This window comes from Numenius arquata, chromosome 8, assembly GCF_964106895.1.
Source record: "Numenius arquata chromosome 8, bNumArq3.hap1.1, whole genome shotgun sequence".
NCBI lineage: Eukaryota > Metazoa > Chordata > Aves > Charadriiformes > Scolopacidae > Numenius > Numenius arquata.
This window is the reverse complement of record NC_133583.1, coordinates 20189090-20212701: the sequence shown is the minus strand read 5'-3', so window position 1 is coordinate 20212701 and position 23612 is coordinate 20189090. Positions and strand designations below refer to the sequence as shown.

At 39.6% G+C, this 23612-nt stretch overlaps 1 protein-coding gene across 3 annotated transcripts in view; it reads right to left on the bottom strand.

The window, feature by feature from the left end:
• Positions 1–220: 220 nt before the first annotated feature.
• IARS1 (isoleucyl-tRNA synthetase 1) overlaps positions 221–23612 on the bottom strand; it is a 111379-nt gene continuing 87987 nt past the window's right edge. For all 3 annotated transcript variants that reach the window (XM_074152430.1, XM_074152429.1, XM_074152431.1), the window contains 9 exons: positions 20615–20789; positions 19725–19837; positions 19346–19441; positions 17124–17300; positions 13521–13632; positions 12399–12524; positions 7166–7309; positions 6076–6228; positions 221–1888 (listed from right to left, as the gene is read on the bottom strand). In XM_074152430.1, the coding sequence (XP_074008531.1) occupies positions 1806–1888; positions 6076–6228; positions 7166–7309; positions 12399–12524; positions 13521–13632; positions 17124–17300; positions 19346–19441; positions 19725–19837; positions 20615–20789 (1179 nt within the window). In that variant the 3' untranslated portion in view covers positions 221–1805. The remainder of the gene's footprint in view (positions 1889–6075; positions 6229–7165; positions 7310–12398; positions 12525–13520; positions 13633–17123; positions 17301–19345; positions 19442–19724; positions 19838–20614; positions 20790–23612) is intronic.

The window sequence follows — 23612 nt, the reverse complement described above, 5'->3', positions numbered from 1 at the left end:
AATCTTGGCGGGGCTTTTAATTCACTGGAAAGTACACACGTATATGTATGTGTACACATATATAAAATCTAATCCAGTCTTTACATGGAACTGGGCCAGCCAACATCCTTACAAATAAAAAATACACATACACAAAATGCTAAATCCCAAATAACTCTTTAAAAATGCAAGTAACTTTGTCCCCTTAGATTGTCTCATTAAGAATGAGGTTAGATTGCAATCATTCGCCATCTTCATTTATTCTCCATAAATAATAAAGCAAAGTTATTCAACTTAGGAACAGCAGTCTCACCCTCGCAGAAGACATAACCTGGACATTTTTAATGTCACCAAAAAAAAAAAAACCCCAACCAATGCAATTCTTATTTCCATGTCAGTACGTCAATAAAAAGATTAGCAAGCTGACTTACAGGGAAAGGTAGAGGGCAATGTCCAACACTGATTAAACTGAACGGGCCAGTGATTCAGAAGGTTCAGGCACTGACATTTTTAATACTGATAAAAACATTTTTATGTAAGCTGAATGCCAGAGCCTTGATGTACTTCAAACGAGTACTTATAATTTTGGTATTGGCCCACTAGAGCACAGCAGTTACACAGAACATTTATTTATAGTTATTCCCGCTAACATAGTGTTATCAAAAAAAAAAGCTTTGGTTTATGTTCCTAGTGTAAAGATGAAAAACATAGAGCAATGGAAAAACACGCTAAGCGAGACTTTGTTATTCTTACAAAACGTAGCTCTCTTAATACTCTTGTTCGCAGCGTACATCATCTTGTTCTCAGGAAGCCGGGGAGCGAAGGCAGCTGCCGGCACGTCTGCCTCCCCACGTTCCCTTTGCTGCACAATAGCAAATTCCGACAGTGATTAACACCATTGAAATGCAGTGAAACTTCACTCTGCTTAAGTTTCTAGTTTAAGTTGACTAGTCAAAAACCATCCTCAAAGTGAAAAAAGGTTGCCTGTTACTTCACTTGCCCACAGATACACAACGTAAAATGTTTGGTGTTAACATTATATTGACTGTCATAAAAACATAAAACCCAACACTATTTTCCATCTAAAACTGATTTTAAATCTGAAACCAAAGTGAACAACCCTCCCCCCAAAACCCCTAACCAAACAAAATCCCCCAAACCTGTAACAGTCTCTGGCATTCAGTAGTCAGATTTCCAGTTTCTCTAGGATTTCCTGATCTATACCATGTGCTAAGCGTCATGTTCTTCAGAAAACACAAGGAAGCAAAGCAGTCTGAACTCAGGGAAACAAGAGTTTGGAGATGAAGCAAATTTATTGTTCCAAATGTTGTAATTAGGGAGTATTTTAAATCAACAGCCACACACCTCAGGAGAATCCAGCTAATATGACCAAACGAATCCAGGTAACTCTTAAATAAGTGCCAAAGCTATTGTAACATGGGATGTGTATCACAGGGCCTCCTAGGGAACCCACGGTTTAGAAAAGCAAAGACGCCCTCTGCATAAAGGACAGGCAGAGAACAGCATCGCTGAGGTACTAGTCCCATTTCTTTCAGGCAAATTTCTGCATAGATATCTAAGGGTAAGGAGTTCCGACATTTCTCTGAACAGCTTTTACAGTATCAGAAGATAACAGAATGAAAATACATTGTATTTGAACCGAAGAGCAGCATATTAGACATGCACTGGTAGAAAACATCCTGTGTGCAATTTGAGACGTTAAAAGTACCATACACAGCTTTGGATGTTCATCTAAAAGCATACTGATTTGACTTCATTTTTTGTGGAAAAAAGTCTACACGGTCGTATTCATAGAACTGGAATTCTCAACATTCGGCTGTGGTGGGTATAACACAAACATAGACTGTCTTCATGTTCAGGTTCTTCATGGAGATGTCCTTTGTGATCTCTGAAGCAAGAAAACAAGAGAAACGGGACACAGTTAGTGCTCCTGCTTACAGGTAAAACTACGAATGCTTTTTTTTGGTTTGTTTTTCTTTCTTCAGACAGTTCTGCTGGTTGTATCAAAGTGGGACTAGGACAGAATCTGCTCAGCTCAGAATTCCCTCCTGCTAACGTGGCGTGCGTCAGAGGAAGGGTGACCACACCTCAGGATTGCACCGCAGGAGCTGAAGATACTGCTCGAGGTTACAAAGTAGGATTTTTTGAAAGCCTGTGTCAGCCCACAGCTCCCAGCTTCACATCCACGTGGAATAACATCTAGTACAGAACGTTATTTTATAATGCAATGATATGGAGTCGGTATTAACAATACAAGAAGAATTTCATACCATACCGGATCAATTCCTTAAGAATTTTCATAGCTATATGTATATATAATTTGGAACAGTAATAGGATAAAGTCTCACCAACAACCCTCTTTTAAGAACATAGTGTATTTCCAACAGGCTGACTCGGGGTTTATAATTATTTATGAAACACATAACACAATAATTGCACTTCGTGGCTACAGAAAAAGTCACCTGCAAAGTTGGTAGGAACTGGAAGTCTCTCTCCCTGTTCTTGCCACCTTACAGAGCACTTTTCCCAGGAAGCGAGATGTTCTCCAGCTCACCGCTTCCCAGCCCAGGGTAGCCCTAGCATTTGTTATACTGGGAGGTAGAGCTTTGGAACAAAAGTCATCTGAATAACAAATATGCCAGAGCTCTCTCTACTAAGAAACTTCAAAGCGGTAACCACAAATAGATCCACGGAAACCAAAGCAGAAGCGTATCGGGGGTTACGGTGTTACTCTGCACACCAGAATCCCTACAGACAACCCAAGCAAATAAAGGATAATTTTAAATTTTGGCACCAGTGTTAGCATAAATGACAGATTAATAACATTCCGAACGGCTGGGTGTTTTTTCAGTAGAAACAGTTTTGTGGTGTCCTGCAGTGTATCCCGGCCCTGACGGCTGCTCTAACGTGGGCTCTCTTCCAGCCCAGAGAGACCAAGGCACCGCGTAGGGGTGTGGGGGGGCTGAAGTGCATCCATGGAGAGAACAGAAAAGCAGTTTTAAGTTTTCAGTAACACGATGTCCAAGTGAAAACTGATTCTAGAAATGGCAACGAGTTTTGTTTCCATGTAAGAGTATGCATGATCCTGACATTAAGGCCCCCATCTTTCTTTGAAAAATATTTTTAGACCGAGCAGATACAGTCTGCATCGAAGTTTAAAAGCCATCTATTAATTAAAGAATTAAGAAGCACTTATGGATGATGATGGTACTGGTTTTAAGGAGTTCTCTTCCAGTGTAGTGCTCTGCTTTACGCAGCTGAACACCCATCTACAGAGCTAAAAGAGTGGAAGTATAATCCAATTCAGCAATTAGGGCTTTATTCCCTCATTAACCTTCCTTCCCTCCCCCTGAAAATGTTACATCAGTACGTAAAAAAGTTCTTTGGTCTGCAGAAGCAGCCGAACAAATTATGAACTTGGTCTCAAAGTCTTTTTTTAATGATTTATATTTAAAATCCTGAAAAAATTAGGAACTACATGAAGCTACTATTTTCAACACTGTTTAAGACAATAATTACTATTAGAAATTGGAAACTTGGTTTATCAGCAAAATGTAGGGACACCCCCCCTTCGGTGCCAATTCCTCCAAAGGAAGGCTTTGACCGTAGCACAGTAAAAAGTATTGCCTTCATCCCAAAGATGTCTCTGAATGAGCTACCTGTAATGCGTTTCACGAATAAGCCACGCTCACCACTTTGGCATTTACTTATAGAATGTTTTTGCAACATTCCAAAGGGGAGTGAAACACGTATTTGTTTCTGAAAAGCTGGAAGCCTTTGTGCGATAGAGAGCAAATGCCCAACTGCCTGCACCTGACATTTATAAAAATAATATTTTCAATACCGGTAACTCATTTTCCTCCAAGTGATTTTTTTCTTTTCTTTTTATAAAAACAGGCATCAACCTTCCAATTCATGGCTTATTTTCAAACATTTCAAATGGTTAACAGCAAATAACTTGATTTTTAGAATAAACCGTAACAAAAAAAACCTCAAGAAAAGAGACTGAACTTCTTGTTTTGAAGGTAAGACCTTGAAATATATTGGTAAAAAGACAAGTAGGAGATTACAAAGTTGCAACAATACACATAAACACTCATTGAACTAATGTTTTCCAGAGGCTTCAAAATATGTTTTATATCCAGCACTTATTTATCATATGAAGAGATCGATAGATGACGTATGACCATTCCAGTGTTTATACCATTAAAAAATGTTGTTAAAAGAGCTGCATGGTGAGAATTAAATCTTGAGACCGCAGAAGCACAGCTATATGGCATAAACATTTATTAGCTACACAAATAAACCTCCAGGACCAAGTGATGTACATTCTGAGCCTAAAAAAGACCAACTCAGTTGTTTTAGCCTTTGAAGAGTTATCAAATCTGATCTGTCACATCATCACGAATTGTCACTTTACACACTTTAAATAAAGTTCAAATAGTTCTGGAGAATTCACCCTACAAATACGTTATAGCAATTTCCCTTTTAGGTAAAGGCATTCTAAAAATCCTTACTTAAATTGAGACTTCAAGGCTATAAATTTTCCTCTTTTGTCAGTTATTTCCCTCTTTCAAAGCTCAGAAGTTTTCCCCAATAGCTATTTTAATATCTCAACCAAGTCACACACTGCTGGGAATCCCTGCTGCCCCGGAACAACGAGAGACACCGAAAAAGAAATAGGTACGACATCAGCTGCTCCTTGAATGGCTACACTCCTCGTCAGCAAGGTTTCGCACGTAAATACATGTTTTGTTTATGCACATGAAGCGTGGTTGATACACTCGGTTCTTACACCTTGTGCCGTTTCTAAACGCTGCAGTCTCCAGTTCTCTGGGTTTGTTAACACCATTCAGCACGTTATTTTTAGAGTTAGCTCAAACGATCCCCAGAAAGTCTCAACATTTGAGATCCATTTTACTTACAGAAATGGCTCTTGAATAAACAGCGTTCAGGTCACATGAAATAAAAGAAAACACAAAACAACCAAAAATCCACAACAAAAGAAGTCACAGTGTATTTGCTCTGACTCTAATCTGTCCCACTTGAATCCCTTGAGCCCAGATGGAGCCAAGTGACCTCAGTTTTTGGCAGCTACACTAGAGAGCGACACTCCTCCTACCCTTGTCAGCTCCCAAGGGAATCCATCCCAGCCTAGGATTCCATAACGAGGTTAAACAAAATGTCTAACTTCTGGACAGGTAACCTAACGTGTGACAAATCAAGGTTAAGTGTCATGTGTCCCTCCCAAACAGCTTGTAAATCATGTCACTGCGAGAAACTGGAGACAGAATCCTCTGCATCATTTCATTTGAAGAGCTGAATTTCCCTGAATACACAGAAATACCTGTGGTTGGTTTTCTTTACCATGTAAGTTTCCAATCCATTCTTCCTGTCCCAAATCTTTCTTGGATCCAACTTTTTAGCATTACAGGTGATTACATCTTTACTCTTATCTTCCTCATGAATCAGAGATTTTTGTTTTTAAGCTTCACCATCTGTCTGTGGCTTTGGAAGATCCTTTAACGTTTCAGATCTGTGACTGTGATAAAGCTTCCTACTTGCCAGGTATCTGAATGACCTCCAGCTGCCGTACCCTACCAAGCCTGACCTACTCACACAGCTCTAAAATAGATCCTATACTCTTTCCCACCCACTCCCATTCTCCAAAAGGAAGGAGAGAAAAATACTATCTGTAACAATATGAATCTTACAGGAACAATTTGAACAGGTTCTTAAAATAGTTACGCTTTAGACTCGCTCACTTCTAGGAGGAGATTCACTCTCTGCTCAGTCCCAGCAGCATGTACCTACCATCACATTGCTGACCGACCTTTCGATTTCAAAAGGAAGAAACTTTCACAAAACTTGCCTTGGCCATTTCTTGAAGGGAATGCATTACAGCTTTGAATTTCTAAACGTATGTGTGTGCTTAAAGGATTTTATTAAATAAATATTGAATTACTGGGCAAAATTAGAAACCAATCTGTAAATTTGATCTCAGGCTACATTAATTGCTCCTCAACAAAAACTTCCAAGTATCCTTGGACCAGTAAACCAAAAGTTTGTGCTTACCCTGAGTTTGCGCTTCATCCAGGAACAATTTTAGCCTCCTGCTTCTGAGCCCAAAAACTTTTGCTGTTTCATGTAGAAGGCCCTGGAATGTTAATCCGTTCTGACCAACAGGGTTTTCCATTAGGAGAGTTCCCACTGTTCCTTTCTGACATTCTGAACAAGACAAACAGTTGGTGAGGAATGATATTATTTCATTTATCTCAGTAAACTGAAATTTAGGATTTCTTCTTCCATTTCATCTCTATTTCTTCATAGTGCTGAGTAATTACCAATACGAACCTATTTACAGACATTCAGTAAATAAGCTCATGAATTATAGAATCAGAAGTGATTATACAAACAAAAGAAACCTTTGCAGGATTCTTCACATGGGTCAACAGGATAACCTAGAGACTGGGAAACACAAAATATTTCAGCAGGACACACAAACCACTACGAACCACAGAAGCTCACAAAGCACCTTCTGATGATCTAAATTCCCAGTTAAAAACACATAGTTGGCCCAAGTAAGTTCCTAGTAGTGCCAGTAAGATTCTACATGGAGAGTCCAGAAAGGACTTGTACCAGGGCAGAGATTAAGAGCAAGCGAGTAATGACAGCTGTCCCAACATGAGGGTTCAGAGGAGAAGCTACAAGATTAGCAGCTGTGAAACAGAATTGCATACACGTATCTATACTCCAGATCAGGTTAATAACACAAGCCATTTGGCTTTTCAATAGCACTAAGAAACGTTTCACAGGCTGTTTACAATGTCTTGGGTAAAGAGCTGGCTCCTCCTCGTTTCTGGTCAGTTTTAGCTTCAGCCTTTTAAAACAAGCTGCCGAGGTGAGCTGATGGTCAGAGAGAGGAGAACAATGCCCAAGGGCTCATGTTTAAATGCTGGCCCTTATCTCAAACCGGCTCTCCTTTTGCTTTTATGAAAAGAGGGAGAAAAGCTAAATATAAACACTGTGTTTATTAAAAAGCAAATACTAGGAAAAAAACCCCCCAAAATCTCCATCTACATCTTCATCATTAAGCGATGGTGTCCAAAACTTACAGCACAAAGAGCTCAAGCTGTAAATGAGGAGAGCTGAGTGTCCTACGTACCCTGTGGTTTTGCATTCATCAGCTGCAAGTTGATATACTGGCAGAGCAGCGCATCGGGGGGGTTGATCAGCGCAGGTGCTGACCCTGTTGTCACATGTAGAGTCTTTCCGCTGAGACTGAGCAAGTCGGTTTTGTTTATCAGCTCTGGAAAAGAAAATGAGACCCGTCAGGCCATTACAGGGGAGCCGAGGTCCAGTTCTCACTCGATTAGCTGACAATGAGGCTTTCTAACTACTGATTCCACTGAGGAAGAGTTTCCCTCTTCCCAATCCCTTCCCTCGAGATAGAGCATTTCTCTATTTTGAAAAATTGAATTTGTGCGGAAATACTTCGGTTTTTTTAACACAGAGTACTTCGTCTGCTGTGGAAATTAGCTCCTACATACAGTTTCTTGCAAACATAAAAATAGGACATTACTACTTACGCAATAAAAATCGTTAAATAACTTAAAACAAGCAAGAACTTATTCCCTTAAGCTGACCATTTCTATCTCATGAAATTAAGACCAATGATCTTTGCCTCTACCCCGACTTCCCCAGCTGAAGCAGCAGTGGCTCCGTGTGACTGTGCAACATCAGGACATTGCCCTCATTAAACTCCAGATGACAATAAATGTAAAATCAGTAGCTGGTTAGCTCCTGAAGAATGCCCTCTGCATTAATATTTGCGTTTAATTTTTTTAATTTAATATTTAATGACAAGAATAGCTGCTGATTCAGCAGGTGGCTCCAGCCATGCATATTTGGAAAATGGTGGAAGATCAGACCCGAAATAGGACCCATATCTCAAAGGAGAAGGAAGAAGTACTACCAGCACCCTGAAAGCACTCAGACGAGAAGCTAACGAGGTTTCTGTAGTAGAAATGAAATATGTAGGGCCACTTTCTGCACTACCTCCATGAGCAGCAGCCTGCTTATCACAGAGGTAAAAAAAGCTGCCGATAGCCACAACATCAAAAGGTACAGAGAAATAACATCACTCTCTGTGACAAAGCTTTTGCAGCTACAGAAGAACTCCAAAGACCAAATCCAGGAAGAATTAATAAATGTAATTTCTTGTAAGAATTGCGCATTGCCTGTATGTATGGAACAGGCACATCTGTCATCTCTTTCCAACAGGTTTTTCATTCCGTGTCAGCTCTACTTGCTTGTCACGAAGCCTCAGCTTTACAAAGCTTATTCTCCATCAGTTCATCTGAACGAATTTTGAAGAGGCAGCAGTGGCACTCCTTTTTCACAGGGATGTTTATAAACTTAAAAATGAAACACACACCCCCGCAAAAAAACCCCCACACCACTCCGCAAAAACACCCAAACAATGAAAACAATCACAACAAAACCCCAAAAACCCAAATCCCCCCCAAAGGTGAAAAGTCATCACAGGCTACAAGCTCTCCAAATTTTATCAGCTGCCACAGAGCACTTAAGCATGATGTGCTGTGAAGACATGAGTGCCCTAAGGAAGGACGAAACCCTCAGATGCATCTAAGATTCTAAAATGCTACTTTAAAGAAAAAGGCAAAGCTTCATCACTGCTTCTAAAATCCAGTTTTCAAGGATGAAGCGTTTACAAGAACTGTGGCCCATCTGCCAGCTCCCCAAACACTTCCTTGGTATGTCTGAGGTGCAGGCAATGCTCGAGCACAGGAGGAGGCTTTGCTTTTGGTTTTACTTACAGGAAAGCAAGAAAATCACTAAATTACCAAGCGGAGAGGAATTAACTAGTTTTCATCATACAGGAAGGGAGCCAGCAGCGGGTTTTTCCTAGCGTGACCCTAAAGTAGCTTTGCTGCCATTTACATACGCCTCATGGGCAGGGCCAGCACCAGCGAGCAGGGGCTTTCCAGGGCTAGAAAGGCAGGGCTCAGGGAACTTGGGAGTTTGACATGAGGCAGTTGCCGGGGTCTGTGCGGATCCGTGCAGGGCTCCAGGGCACGAGCTACAGCAACAGGGATTTGGGCATTTAACAACTCTAGCATTTTGCATTACAGGACCGCTGACGTTTCCAGAAGGAAGAGCTCATGTGCAGTGCGGTCAATGCAGTCATTTCATATAGCCCTCTAATAAGAGCAAGAGAAAGAAAAAAGTGGATCCTTTTTTTCATATATAATAATACACTCAAAACCAAGCAGATATTGCAAGTGCTCATCAATATTAAAATCACTTTTAAAGTCAGTTCTCCCTGCAGCTGAGATTAAAGTGGTAACGCTCTCCTAAGGTGCCTTACAGCCTCATGGCCTTTTAAAAATTTAAGATTAAAAAAAATAATAATATCTTTTTGTACTCCTCTTCAGAAAACAGTGCTGAGAACAGAATTTAGAAAAGAAAAAAATAACCATCTGAAAATCATAAAGATGAAATAAGACATGGACTAAGAAGTTTGTAGGGTGATCTTTGCCTTACCTTCCTTCCCTCCTGCTCTTCTAAATCCTATATGATTTACAGCTTCATTTATTCCCATAAAGATAAACAAATTGCTTTTTTTTTAAATAGGTCTTTTTCAGTATGGGCTACTTCCTTGGAAGCCAAGTGGAAGTCAAAAAGAATGCCCAATAGAAAGTTTACAAAGTTTTCAGCTTTTCAGCAATCTAGAACAAAAAAGAAAGTCGCAGACAACTGGTTTTATTACCTGACCTGAGCTCAGCCTCTTTCCTGTCAATGATTAATATTTTTTTAATGTAAAAAGAGACAAATTCTATTCTCAGTTTCTGAAGGTCAGTACAAATCCCAGAGCCGTGCTCAGTGCTTTTGCAGTTACTGAAAATACATCGATACAGTGTCGGGGAGGAAATGTTTATCCCATTATTTCAATGTTGTACGGAGAAGCCGGGCCATGACATATTTTAGCCTGCCTTAAATACAAGAAACTGCCTGATTTTGTGCCATTACACAACCCTAAGTAAATCTTCATTACAATTAGAAAACAAGATAATAAATTACTGCGAGTAAAGTGGACAGCCCTCAAAACAACAGGAAGGAAAATAAGGAGCCAGAAATATGGTTTTACTGGGGCACAATTTTATTAACACCCACGGGAACGATTCAGCAACAATTCACGTGCGCGACCTTTCTCTGCAGCTCCTCTCAGACAGAGCGGCTGAGACCAAACCCCTGAAGAGACCCTGGAACCACCACCAGGCCTCACCTGGCATTACCTGAGCGAAGGTTGGGCAGATAAAGCAAAGGGATTGAATCCAAACCAAACATGGGGAATTTCAGTTCTATTCTCTAACATCTTTAAGAGCTACTTTCTTTGTACTCGCCTTCAATCCTGGCTCCTCAGGGAGCCGTACCTTCTGCTGATCAATACTTATTTGAGATCTCTGCCAAACTGCAACAAAAGTGAATTTGATAAACTAATCTTTCCAAGGGAATTTTCATGTTGTTAATAAGCGGGCAGGGAAAAAAACCCGCTCTGCCCAGACCACTTACAAAGAGCGAAAGATTAAAGTCAGCGTGCCAAGACGGAAAGTCCCAAAGTGATACCTACACAGCAAAAGCAACACGGAAAGGAAAGAAATAAAGCCTTTGTTACTACAGCAGAAAAGAATCTTTGAGGGAGAGGGAAGGTTTAGATTTTCTTTACCACTTCCTTTAGGAATTCAGCATTAATAGATTTATGCTGCATCTTTTTGTCCTGCTAGTGGCAGAAAACAAACCAAATAAGGAATCAAACTGCTTATAATCTTAATGAGAGTTTCCCCAACTCTTCTTGGCCTTTTGTAGGTCATGTCTTAACACCTGTGACAGTGATGACGATACGCACCTCTGCAAGCACATACCACACTGCTATGAAGTGTATCACTACTGCTTGGAAAAGGATTTCAAGGAAAACTATTTCCTACTTTAAAACATAATTGAAACTGGAGGGATACTTTTGGATACTGAGGGATCCAAAATTTCCTATGAATCACCTATAACTGAAAGCAAAGAATAATGATAGAACTATTCGGTTCAGCTGAGCACAACTTGGGAAGAGGTTTTAGCACAGTGAGGTAGTGGATTACATCAGATGTGAAACCCCCCCAAACACTCTTCTAAAAACACTTATAAGAAAAGACAGGTAAGAAAACTAAAGCTTGAGATGGCAACAGTGACATTGCAGACACCGGTGAGACTATTTCCCTGCTGATGTCACAGGCAGACATAAAACAGGGATCCTTGGCCGGCCTGTGGGCACCCCAGCAGTGATGCTTCTATGAAATAGAATACTGAAATATTTCAGTGATATTTCTATGAGAACACACAAGCAAAAGCTTCTGTACCATCCAATTACCATTTTTGCAGTATTTTGGCACTCCTTTGAGACTTAATATGAATGCTGTGGAAACAGACAAAGCCTGAACTTCAAGATGTGCCTGTAAATAACACTAAGAAGATACAAAGAGTTTACTGTTACTGGTGAAACATCTCTGTCAAGGATTCTACTTTCTGTATTTCTTCACTAAACGTTCAGTTATTAGTGTCAGCTTGTTCTCAGTGTGCTGATTTTTAAGTTGTAACTTTTTCTGATATATTGAAATATAAGTAATGTAATAATAAAACAGCATCTTAATCTCAGGGGAGAGAATGTCATTTGCTGGTAGGGTCTCAGAGTCACTAATTGCAACATCTTTCATAACACTTTTCTTCTCTGCTTCAGCAATATTATCTTTGTAATGAACAGAATTATGATATAGCCTGTAATTCTATATATAACCCATAGACTATATTTTACATTCTCGTGCCTTAACAGAGGCAAAGTTCAAGCTGCAAAAATATTCCATAGATTTTTCTAAAAAGAAGAAATGCAGAGATCCTCAAGTTTCTCTAGGGTGAAAAAGCAACATTTTTTTTCCTCCAGAGACAGCAGTTTGCATTCAGTTTAAGTTCTCACCCTGCCTACTGAGGCATTAGGGGAAAAAAAAGGCTGCAAATGCTGATGGCAGCTCGCCATGGATATACAGCATTGCCTGGACCCGGTGGAAATGCTTTCTGAAATAAATCAGATTTTGTCCTGATGAGAACCGCAATGGAAATAAGACAACAGAAGAGATGAGCATCATTTAGCAGCAGCTCTTGGAAACATTTTGATGTGACTACAAACACAGTCTCAGAAGCTAAATGCTACAAAATAGAATATTGCCTTACACATTTTCTTGTCAATTTTGTATATATATAGAAAAATTATACAGTAACTAACTCCTAGCTGCTGCTAGAAAGACTTTCAATTTTCCTTGTCATACTCCATTTACCTGTGTTTCCATTAAAAACTGTCAGTTTTGAATTTTTAAGACCAAAAATGCAGGAGACAGCATCTACGAGTCCAGTGAAGTTCAAGGTATTATCTCCTTTTGGATTCTCCAGCAGCAACACACCATCTAAAACCAAAAATTAAGAAATTAAAATGCAGCTTGGAAGCAACATCCCAATTTCAGTGATTTCTTAATGACCTCTTCTAATGACTTCCAGCGAGTTTCTAAGCTAACTTTAAACTGGCAACATGGCATCTTCCAGAAATTTTTCTAGTAAGAAAAGGAGAGGGAAGAAAACAGGGAAACCGATTCGAAGTGCTTCAGATTTAGAGTGTGGAAGTTGTATTTGGTTTTATTAACAAAGCAGTCAAATTTTTATGTCACTGAATTACAATTCAGTAGAATATTAATTACAAGCTGGCAGACTGTATGCGCTCCAAGATGTTCACCAGCTTATATAGTTACGGTCATTATTCTTCAGGAAGCAGCTTTGTGCCCATGTTAAACAAGGCAGCTTCCCGTGACACATCAACTGGAAACACACGTAAGAAAAAAAATTAGTTTTCTTTCCTTTTAATCTATAACTCAACCTTCTAATACTTTTCACAATAGCACTGCACTCATCTTTTGATTATCCAAGACTTAGTCATTCTATTTTCAAGTTTTAAATATTCTTTTGAGCTCTATACTTAATATCTAAGTTTTTCAAAACCAGAATCTCCTCCACAGAAAGGCCTCACCTCCATTTACAGTACTACAGCAAGAATTAAAAATTCTTAAGGTACAGACTCTGAGCATGGGTGAATGTACACACACAAATACAGTTATACAGATAAGCCTATCTATAGATATATGTAATCATACAGATTTTCACATACAAACCCTTCTGCGGAATATAAATAACTCATGTGCACACCTGAGTATTTACTTGAGGTCCACATTAGAAGACATCAGGGACAATATGTTGTTCTGCTTTTAAAAGACTTATTTTGAAGAATTATTTAAATCTACTATTGGAAGGGAGTTTGCACCATCTTTTTGTGGTGGCTCCAACGTTCCTCACCGTTTCCCAAGCAATCTTTGAACACCCCCACTGACACGTCAACCCCAGCACATTCCTACCTTGCTCTGCCCCATTCACACAGACTTTGAGGTTGACGTAGGCACAGGCTGGACCAACGCGCTGACACAAACCACCTCTGACGAGTGTAATTTCTAGGTCTGATCCCTTCAGCTGAAGAAAGAGGAATATTATGATTACTTGAATGTTGCTTTATCAAACACAACAAAGTATTTTGCTTAAATAAACAACATGAAGATCTTATCTTATTATACCAAGCATGACTTAAAACAAAATGGCAACTTTTGCCACATCTTCCTTCAGAGACAGAGCACTTCAAATATTAATTATTAAGTATTTAACACATTAGAAAAACAGAGAAGAATAAACAGCCTGATTTTCACAAGTGATGAACAGTGACCACAGTCTCCCAAAATTTAATCCAAAAGTGAATATACTTGAGAGGAAGATTCTTCCCGAGGTAACTGAGCGCCTCTGCAGGCAGGGCCCTGCTCTCGGTGGCTGCCTGGAGATGCCTCCGGCTGCCAAGCGCAGCCAGGGGCAGCGGCTGCCCTTGGGAACATCCCCCCCCTTAGCTATTAGCAAATCAATTAAAACTTCAAACACCCCAACAAGAAATGGAACAAGTGTCTCTGTGAGTGAGACGCAGGATGAAGAGACTTGAGAATCTGCAGCAATGCCACAGAAACAGACCTGTTTCGTAGAGGTCTTAAACCACAGCTTTACGACTGTGCTTTTTCCAAGCATGGGTCTTCTCCTGAACTACGTGCCGGCTGGAATTACTCCTGCCCTTAGACCAATTTTCATGAGATTCATACTCTAAAAGATCCCTTCATTACAATTTGTAATTAAACAAATTGTCAAAGGATGACTGGCTCAGACGTGGAAGTGCCCCTCTTTGCTGAGCTCCTACTACAACGTAGGGAGAGACGCTTATGGAACAGCAAAGCTCATTTTGTGTTTACCCAATTCTACCAGCAATTAAAAATTCATTTTTCAACTAGCTACTTTTCCTTCCTAGTATTTTTTGAGAAACTGCTGGGTTTTTTTCTTGTTGTCTCTCAGAGCATGTCTTTGGGAGAAGAGTTCTTAGTTAAAGCCTTGTATCAAAAATTGATCCAGGATAATTTCATAGAAATACCAATCCTGAATGTAATCAAAATACTTGTAGAGAAGACAGACTGCGTTTCATTTTGTCCCAGTCTTCACATATATTCAACATCATGCAGCCCTGTTATTCCTTGTAAAATCTTCCAGAGATGTGGTGCAATGATCCTGCCACAGTTGACTTAACTTATGAACCCACGTGTGGAATTACGCACTTCATTCTTTTAACTAGCACCTGCTTTCATATCTGAAAAATCTATATCATTGTCTATATAATCATCACTGTAAAGCATTCTCCATGTCAATGCTGCTTATCAACCCCCACCAACAGAAGACAGTGGAAGGATAATTCAATTTGAATTCACATCTTCATAGTCCTTATGCCTGAAAGAGCAAGTTACACAATGCAGTGCAGGTGTGGCTAATAAAGATGACTAACCATAGCCATGTCTGCTGCACCACACTACGAATCCATCGCACGCAGCTGCAGATAGCCTCAACTCTCCAGAAAGGGCCAAACTCCAGCACTGAAGGGATTTCTGAAGAAGGGCTTTTTCATTGTGGATATTTTTATTCCCGGCTGTTAATGTGACAAGCTCGTTGCAGCAGAACACGGAGTACGAGTCAGACATCTGCCCTGAGCAATCCATCTCCACTGTCCCAGGAAGCCAGACTTCCAAGGAAGACTTTTAAGTCACACTAAGTTCTCAGTCATCTGTTTCTCTGCAACCTCTATTTTAAAATCTAAGTGTGTGACTAACAATCCACAGGCACAGCGCGGCTGTACGCACAGTATCCAGCCATACATGCAGAAGGCAACCCACGCTTTACTCCTCAAAGTAAAATAATAACAAACAACTCTGCATTTACTTACAAAGCTTTTCTTTGCCTCCACTTACCGTACATAAACTGTACAGCTTCGGTACACAGAACTTGCAATGGCTCCCTGCTAATGGTTTTGTTTGACGAAACCTCCACGCCCAAGATTTTAAGGGGACAGGGAGGCACTCTCAGCTCCATCACCATTACAAGATCGTTACATTTCTGTAAACTTACTCACCAATTGCAATAGCCACACAGAACTGTATCTAGTCTTATTTCACCTATAATTTTTTAGGTTCTCCCAGTCTGAGATCCGACAGTTGTGCAAATGCATAGTCTGACCCACAAACCTCCTCTCTCTGGTTTACATACTAGCTCATCATTTCAGAAACAGAACGGATTTTTGCTGGCATCCAGACAACAGCTACCGATTACATCCAGAATAACCAGCACCTTCTGTCATGACAAGATTTCACCTTTACATAGATACCATTACTTAAAACTAATCCAATTGACTCATCTTTTAGCTTTCCACCATGGTTTTCTTGACTAGAATCTGCTATATTAAGATTTAGAAAACAGAAAACCAGTAGTGGGGGGAATCACACTGGTGCAGGCAGGAAAGCTTTCACAGGAAGACCCAGCGACCAACGTTGAACCAGGCAATGTCAGCCATTCAGACAAGTGTTTTCCAGCACTATGCGTTTTTTCCCCGCTGCTTTTACATTCTAATTCAGATTTGATGTTGACTTAACATCAAACTGTCCATCAGAAGTACCCCAATCAGAGAAGGACCTAAAAGAAATAGCAAAATATTTTCACCGATTTCTACTTTTACAAAGTGTTTTTCTCTCTGTTTGTCACTAGATGAAACTAGTAGCTTTGCAAAAGGCCAAACACATCTTTGTTTCAAATCTGTATGACTTATTTATAAATGTATTATTAATAAGTGTAAGACATTTCCTTACATATACTCCTAGTAAGATGGACAAAATATGTGCTTTCCTTTTGGCTACTCCCAGACCCCCAAGCCATTCTGTAAAACCAATTTTAAGTCTGATATATCCGAAGTTCTCATCTTTCTGGTCCAGCATGACATGTAGATTGAAGACTATTTCATCCGCAACCCTGCTAGGAATGCCTTCCAAATATACTAAGTGTGAATAAAAACATGGCAAAAGTATTTTCAAAACATGTCAGAAAAAATGGTCAAAGAAAACAAAGGAAACAGTTCAAATCTGCTGCTGAAAGAATAAAACAAAAGACTGAACTTGAGCAACACAGGGGAGAAAAACCAAGTGTCCTCAAACTGAAGGTGATCTTAACCCAAAAGGCAAAATTTAGCCTCAAAGGAGAATGTTTCAAATGCAAAAGCATATTAACTTAAAGAAATCAGAGTAACGACATTTTTGCTGTATAAACAATGTGCTAATCCAAATACAAATAACTGTGTATTAAGCTTACACAAACAACTACCTAAGATATTTATTTTGGTACCCAAGTCGCTTTGTTTTAATAAATACTACACATAGAGAGCCCAACTCCTTTCTTTTCTAAAAGAAAAGGACTAATATGGAAATTTATAAATATGACGCAATAGCTACTATATCCCCCATAAAAATATTTACATATATTTTTTCTGTAAATCAAGCGATTTGTTCTGTTAAAAGCAGATAACAAAATGAACTATGCAGCCAATGCGTTTTCCTACTTACTTGGGTTGTTTCCTGGATGAGAACTTCTTTTGAGGTAGGCACCGGGTAAGGCTCCAGGGCAGCCTTGATTGTTGCAAAAATGAAATCCGTGTGTTCCTTAATGACAGTATCCAGGTAGTCACCTTCCGGGTGTGCTCTGTAGTACACTGTAATCTCGTCTGTAGGAACCAGATTTCGCTGGAGGAGACACCAAATATACCATTAATGACAGCAAGATGACTTTCATGTATACAAACTGAAAGAAGGATACTTGATAAAGAAAAAATCTTAGATATTTACCAGACATCTGTTAAAAGTTTCCACAAAAGATCTAGAATAAAACAATTCTTTTGTTTAGAGGCTTAAAACATGGTGAGTTTTCCTTCAAAAGATAATGACCAAATAATGTATCTTCCTCAAAATGTCTCACTTCCCAATTCATGTACCAACTCACCCCCTCAGTGAGCTGAAAGCCTACCACATTCATTAAAAAGCTTTTCTTGATGCACAAGAATTTTACCAGCATTTACACATCCTGACAGCCTGAAATTAAACCCTTGGCTCTTTATTGAACAATTGCTCAATCAGTGACATTTTCTTAACGCCCAACAGTCTCCAAGACACTCTGGTATTAGTTTGGAAGGTGGTGACTGGACTTTCACACTAGTTCTGTCACATCTCACATACTAACATATACTTCAAAAAAAAAAAAAAAAAAAAAAGGGCAATTTATTTGAATGGTAAGCTTATTAAAGCTGAATTAAAGCAAAATTCTGCTCCAGTAAGAAAATGGTTTCAAGGAAAAAAACAAGCAGCACCAAGAAAACTTTATTTCTAAAATCTGCTAAAAATAATTACTGACCTAATGCCAGGAATAGTTACTGCGTATCTGGAATATGTGGGTTTATTATGTGCCTACTTTTTTAATAGGAGTGGGAATAAAAGAATGATAGAATAAATGCACATTAGCATCATGTTAATTATTAGGCAAGATTAAGTATTTTGATATTCACTTAAGTGAGATTAAATTATGGCCTTATGTCATTATAGAAGTAAATTTAAATCATCCAGTAATTTATGAGAGTTCTCTTTTCATGGCCACATTCCTTCCTGGTTTTACTTTATACATAAATAAATCTACATAGTTTTTTTAATATATATTCACTATATATATATAGTATATAACCATTTTGGCACAAATTTGTCATTTTTCAGCGTTATACTGAAGATTCATACAGTCTTCATTGTACAAGTATCTTTTCCCAAAAACATGTCCCATGAAAATTGTCTCTACACATCATTTAGAGTTCTTGCAAGATTTCTTCAGGCATAAGTCTGACAAAGATACAAATTCCAGCACACTTCCACCAAGTTACTCGAATAGGAAAACCCTACATTTATCATAGAACACCACATTGCACCTTTGCAATCTGTATGTACATGAGGGGACGGGACTGTTTGGTTTGTGGGGTTTTTTTCTTCAACTTGCAGGTTTTGAAACCTTTAGAATTCTTTGTATCAAGACAAATCTTACTTCACGTCCTCTCCAGATTAAAGGCTTTTTACACTTGCCATCACCGCCACGGTGACGGTGCTTTCTTGGCACAAAACGGAGAAAGCGAGTGCAGCTCTTTCTGGATGAGTATTGTAGAAAGAATGAAGTGACATTGGTTCAAAGTGCTTTAACGTAAAGGTCAGACAGCAGCTCTTGTACGTACGATGAAAACAATTTAGAGTGGAACCATTAATGTAGGTATACAAATCGGTGCCAGAAATGCCTCCTGCAATTTGCTAAGAGATGGGTTTGTTTCTTTTCGCAGTCCTGGGCTGGGATGTCTCAGGTCCCACCAGCTCAGCTGACGTAGCTCACTGGTATCGAGATGGACCAGAGGGTAATTCTGGGCAGGAGGCAGCAGCCCCAAGAGCCGCTGCTTAACAGGGACTCAGCCTCTGCTACATGGCTGGAGATAGGAAGCAAGAGGGGCTCCGTAAAATAAATTAGTTAATTCACTATGGATGATGTATAGCAAGCTCGTTGTTCAACTCGAGCTACTTAGTAATATGGGAATTCAAAATGAAAATAATGATTTGTAATAATTTCTGTCCAATCAGAAAGCTATATATGAGGAGTAAACGGTACAGGTCCTCATGTTTAATTAAAAAGGTCAGTTTCCTCTGCATATTGCCCAAAGATTGCTTAAAAGTCAACTAAAATGTCTTGTTCCAAACCTTTGCTTCCTAACCTTTTTGCGAAGCTTCTGGATGCGATTAATCACTTCCCGGGCAACTCCTTCATCCACCATGGACTGGTCTGGGGTAACGTCTAGCAGAACTAAAACCTGAGGTGATGCACAGGAGACAGCTGAATTGGTGACAAACTTGAAACAAACCAGTATTAACTCCCTCAGAAGCTCAGGTACATTTTTATACAGCTCCTCTCTTACAGGACATCACATTGAAGAGAGTACTTTAACATCCCCAAAATTTAGAAGAAAGGCTCATGGAATTTGTTGAACAACCTGAGCAAACAAAACCACCCCAGCTTTCACCTCACCGTTTTCATGTTACTTCTAGAGGAGCTCTGCCCTTAATCAAAAAAAGAAGAAATAACCAATAAAATACCTGAGCATCAGAATGTGCCTCAAACTGGGCAGATCCTCCCGCGACCTGATCAAAGGTATACATGAGACGAAGATCTTCCCCATGGAGTTCATGTCCTTCTACAACGATGGTGCCTGCAGAATTGGCAGATGAAGAGCATCTCTTACAACCAGTGTAAAAAAAATAAATACAATTTTTAATTCAAAAAAGCTTTAAATAAGTCTCAGACTTCAAATACATGAAATGCAATATATTTGCAGTACAGTTAAAGAGCAGTTAAGCCCTAGTAAGAAACACTGAAGTACCCCACGGTGAGATTTTTCATACAAGCACTTGTACAGGCAGCAGAACTCACTCAAACGCAGATGCTTCAGTAACTGTGTCTGTGCCACTTGAATGAAATACAATAAAGCTTAAAAATAATCTGTATACTCAACTAAATCAAAATTATATTTAAGCAGTTAACTAAACAGATATAGGTGGAAAATTCACACCCACGCGTATATCTGGAATTGAAGCAACGCTTTTAGAATAAAACTATTGCACATATACTTAATTCAAATCTGATTCAGTCTTATTCTCTACTTCATTTTGGGCTTACAACACCACTTATAGAGGAGAACAGTGTAAGATGAGCATACATGGCCACTGCTAATCTACTGTCAAAAAACAATACAACCAACCGTTCTCCTATTCTCATTAACATAAAATTTAATAGAGATAATAGCAGGGAAGTAGGCCTTAAGTTTCCCTAAGCCCACAGAAGGATACTTTTGCATCTGTTCCTGCAAATGCTCTATTAATATACCAAATCAAGTGCAATTGCTTGAGTTTTTTCTGATGAGCCAAACAGTTTTGGATCTTTTTTTGGTCAACGTTGCCGTTGTTTAGTGGTTTGTACCACTATGTACCTGTCTCCTGGAATTTCTCCAGCTGCTCACTCTTCAGCTCTTTGATTGCAGCCGTGACAAGCTTAAATGCACCTTTCAAACGCTTCCCAAGCACCATGTGATCTGGTTCCGCTCTCAGCCGGACTCCGTATTTATCTTTATTGGTAGATAGTGTCACTTGACGTACATTGAGTTCCTATATAAAAACACCAAGAGAAAAAAAAGAAATGAAGCTAAAGAAGAGCCGTCTGTGACAGCTGGGGAAAGGGTACAAAACCGGGAGAAGTCGTAAGTCTCAAGCTGCAATTTTTTTATATGGTTGTCTCTATGAACTAAGTCATTTTCCAACATTGCAAAAGCAAATAAACTCAACTGATACTAAGCTCTCCTTCAGCAGAAGATCCTTTTCTCCTCTACAGCCTGTAGGTGGGCATTTCTGTTATTAACAGACACCAGTCAGCTCTCAATTCAAATCACATCTCCAGTCAACAACCTTTTTTATTTTACCATTACAGCTGCCTGCAGAGAGAAAACTATTACCTTTGTGTGCAATGGCATTAGAAAACGGCCCGGCAAAATTCAGGAAGAAAAATTTTGCTGAAGAAGTCCTTTCAATATGCATTTAGGCAGCAAACTAACAATTTTATGTTTTAGGTTGTACAAATGCTACTGCCTCATTTTGTCTCTCTCCTTATCTGTTTATTCTAGGTCCCTACCATACAGAAAACCACCTTCCTCAGAAAAACTTCTCTCTGTGCCCTACAGCACGAGAGCACTGTGCCAGAGCAGCCAAAAATGCTTAGAAAACTCGCATGAACTTCAGGAGGAGCCCCCAGACTCAGGATGTTATTTTGCCACTACAGAAACTTGGGTGTACACATGTTTTAGAAGTCACACGTGCAGGTTTTGTCCCTGTATCTGAAGGGGTGGTGTTGTGGAAAGTTTTACAGAAGAACTGATTAGGAGGACAACATTGCAATCATATGAGGAAAGACCAAGGTTAGAACTCTTTGGAGAGAAGGAGGCTGAAAGGGGATATAATTGAGGTTAAAAAAAATATGACAGAGGTGGGCAAGGAATGTAAAACTGTTATTCACCAAATCCCCAAACAGCTCCTCAGGGAAGGGAGCACACAGTGGAAATATCAGGAGATTGGTTTAAAAGACATACAAGGAGTTGACCCTTGGAATTTAATGCCACACGCGGATGTAAGCAGGAGTGTAGAACCAAGTTCAAAAAGGAATTAAGCTCGTAACAGTAGGCACGTGACAAGATTCTGAAGGGACAGGCAGGTCTGGGCCCTGAGTATCCTTAATACAAAAGCTGCAGATGGTGACCACGACAGGACTCTACTGCAAGAAGTGGCCAGATGCTCATGCTTTCTCTGAATGGACTCTAACCACTGCAGGAGACAGCACCATGTGCTGGCGAGCCACGAGTCTAAACCACTAAGTCACTTCTTACATTCTTAATTACAAACATTTTCCTCATCACATAGGCACGTTAAAAACCACCATTAAAAAACCCCACAAACCTAATTATACACCCCGAGCATCACACAATGCCAAATGTGAAAATACACAACAAACCTCTCTGCTCTGCACTTAATTCTGTCCAAGGAATGCATGATTAATAACACCAAGAAATAACGCCTTGGTACAGCTCCTGCAAATAACAGCACTGTATCCCAGTGGTATTCTGTGTCTTCGAGAGTCTAGTTTTTCCCAGCTCTGTCAAGCTAAGAAACACACGCAAGGCAGGACTTGATACCTAAATTTCCAGTTTCACCCAATCTCACTCTCTGTTCTTGGTGTAATGTACCAGGGACATTGGATCTTGGAAAATTTTAATTTAATTTAACAAGTACAAACCTGCACAGATCCAGAGAACATTTCACTATAATTTGGCAGGTTTTGTCTGTCAGGTTGCCCAATACCTGAAGCATTTTGTGTTTACAACTCTATAAGAAGGTTGCTGGAGTTCACATCAACGTGATACCCAATCACCAAGTGCATCTGGCAAGGAACTCTCCTCCAAGTCATTTAGGAAGCAGAAGTAGACGGCAGTGTCAGCATGACAGGACTAGCAAGGAGCCAAACATTTCCAGTGAGAAGTAATGCTTAAGTACAACCTCCAAGCTACAGTCTAATTCCCGAGGAAGTCCTACTGACATTAAGGATCCAAGAATACAACTGAAGCTAATTTTATTTAATACATCTTTTAGGAAATCTAATGAAATTCTCGTATTGCAGAAATTTAGTTTTAATGGGGTGATGTTGGAAATGAGCCCACAAGTGGTAAATGACAACCTCGTGGGGAAAAATAACAATCCAAAAACCAGCACAAATTGAAAGATGACTTTGGGCTTGATTAGATAAATTGCATACAAGGCAACTCCATCGGGACAAGTTTTCTATACTAATTAGATTAGGAAACCATTCTTCTGTATACATTATCAATTAAAAAACCAGAACGACTCTTCAACAAAAAAAGCAAGTCTATATCTTAGGTCTGTTTATATCTGCCTCAATATAGTGCTTTGACTTAAAATATTTTTTATCTTGTCAATAAATCAAAATTAGCTCCTTACACATCTTTGAAGTCTCATACACACAAACTGAGGGAACCAGTCCTTCCTATCGCCAGTCAGAATATTCCAGCATTCCTATGGACAAGGGCCTTTCACTGGTGCCATGTGCCAGACACAATCAGATCAACCCGTAACCCAACTATGCCCAGTTCTCAGGACACAGAAACACCAGTGCTGTGCTCCAGCTGGGCTGGACTCTCTAAGTGAGCATCCTGAACAGGAAAATAAATATTGATTATGTAGTACTGTAAGAAACAAAATACTGAAGGCCCACGCGCTGCCGCAGTTCACGTGTCACTTAATGCAGTCCATCCATGGGCTCCCTCCACTACTTTACTGTGGCACCATTAATGTTATGAAATACTGGTAGACCTTGGATTTGACGAAGAAGTCAATTTTCTCCATTTTATTATCGCCAATACATGGGGT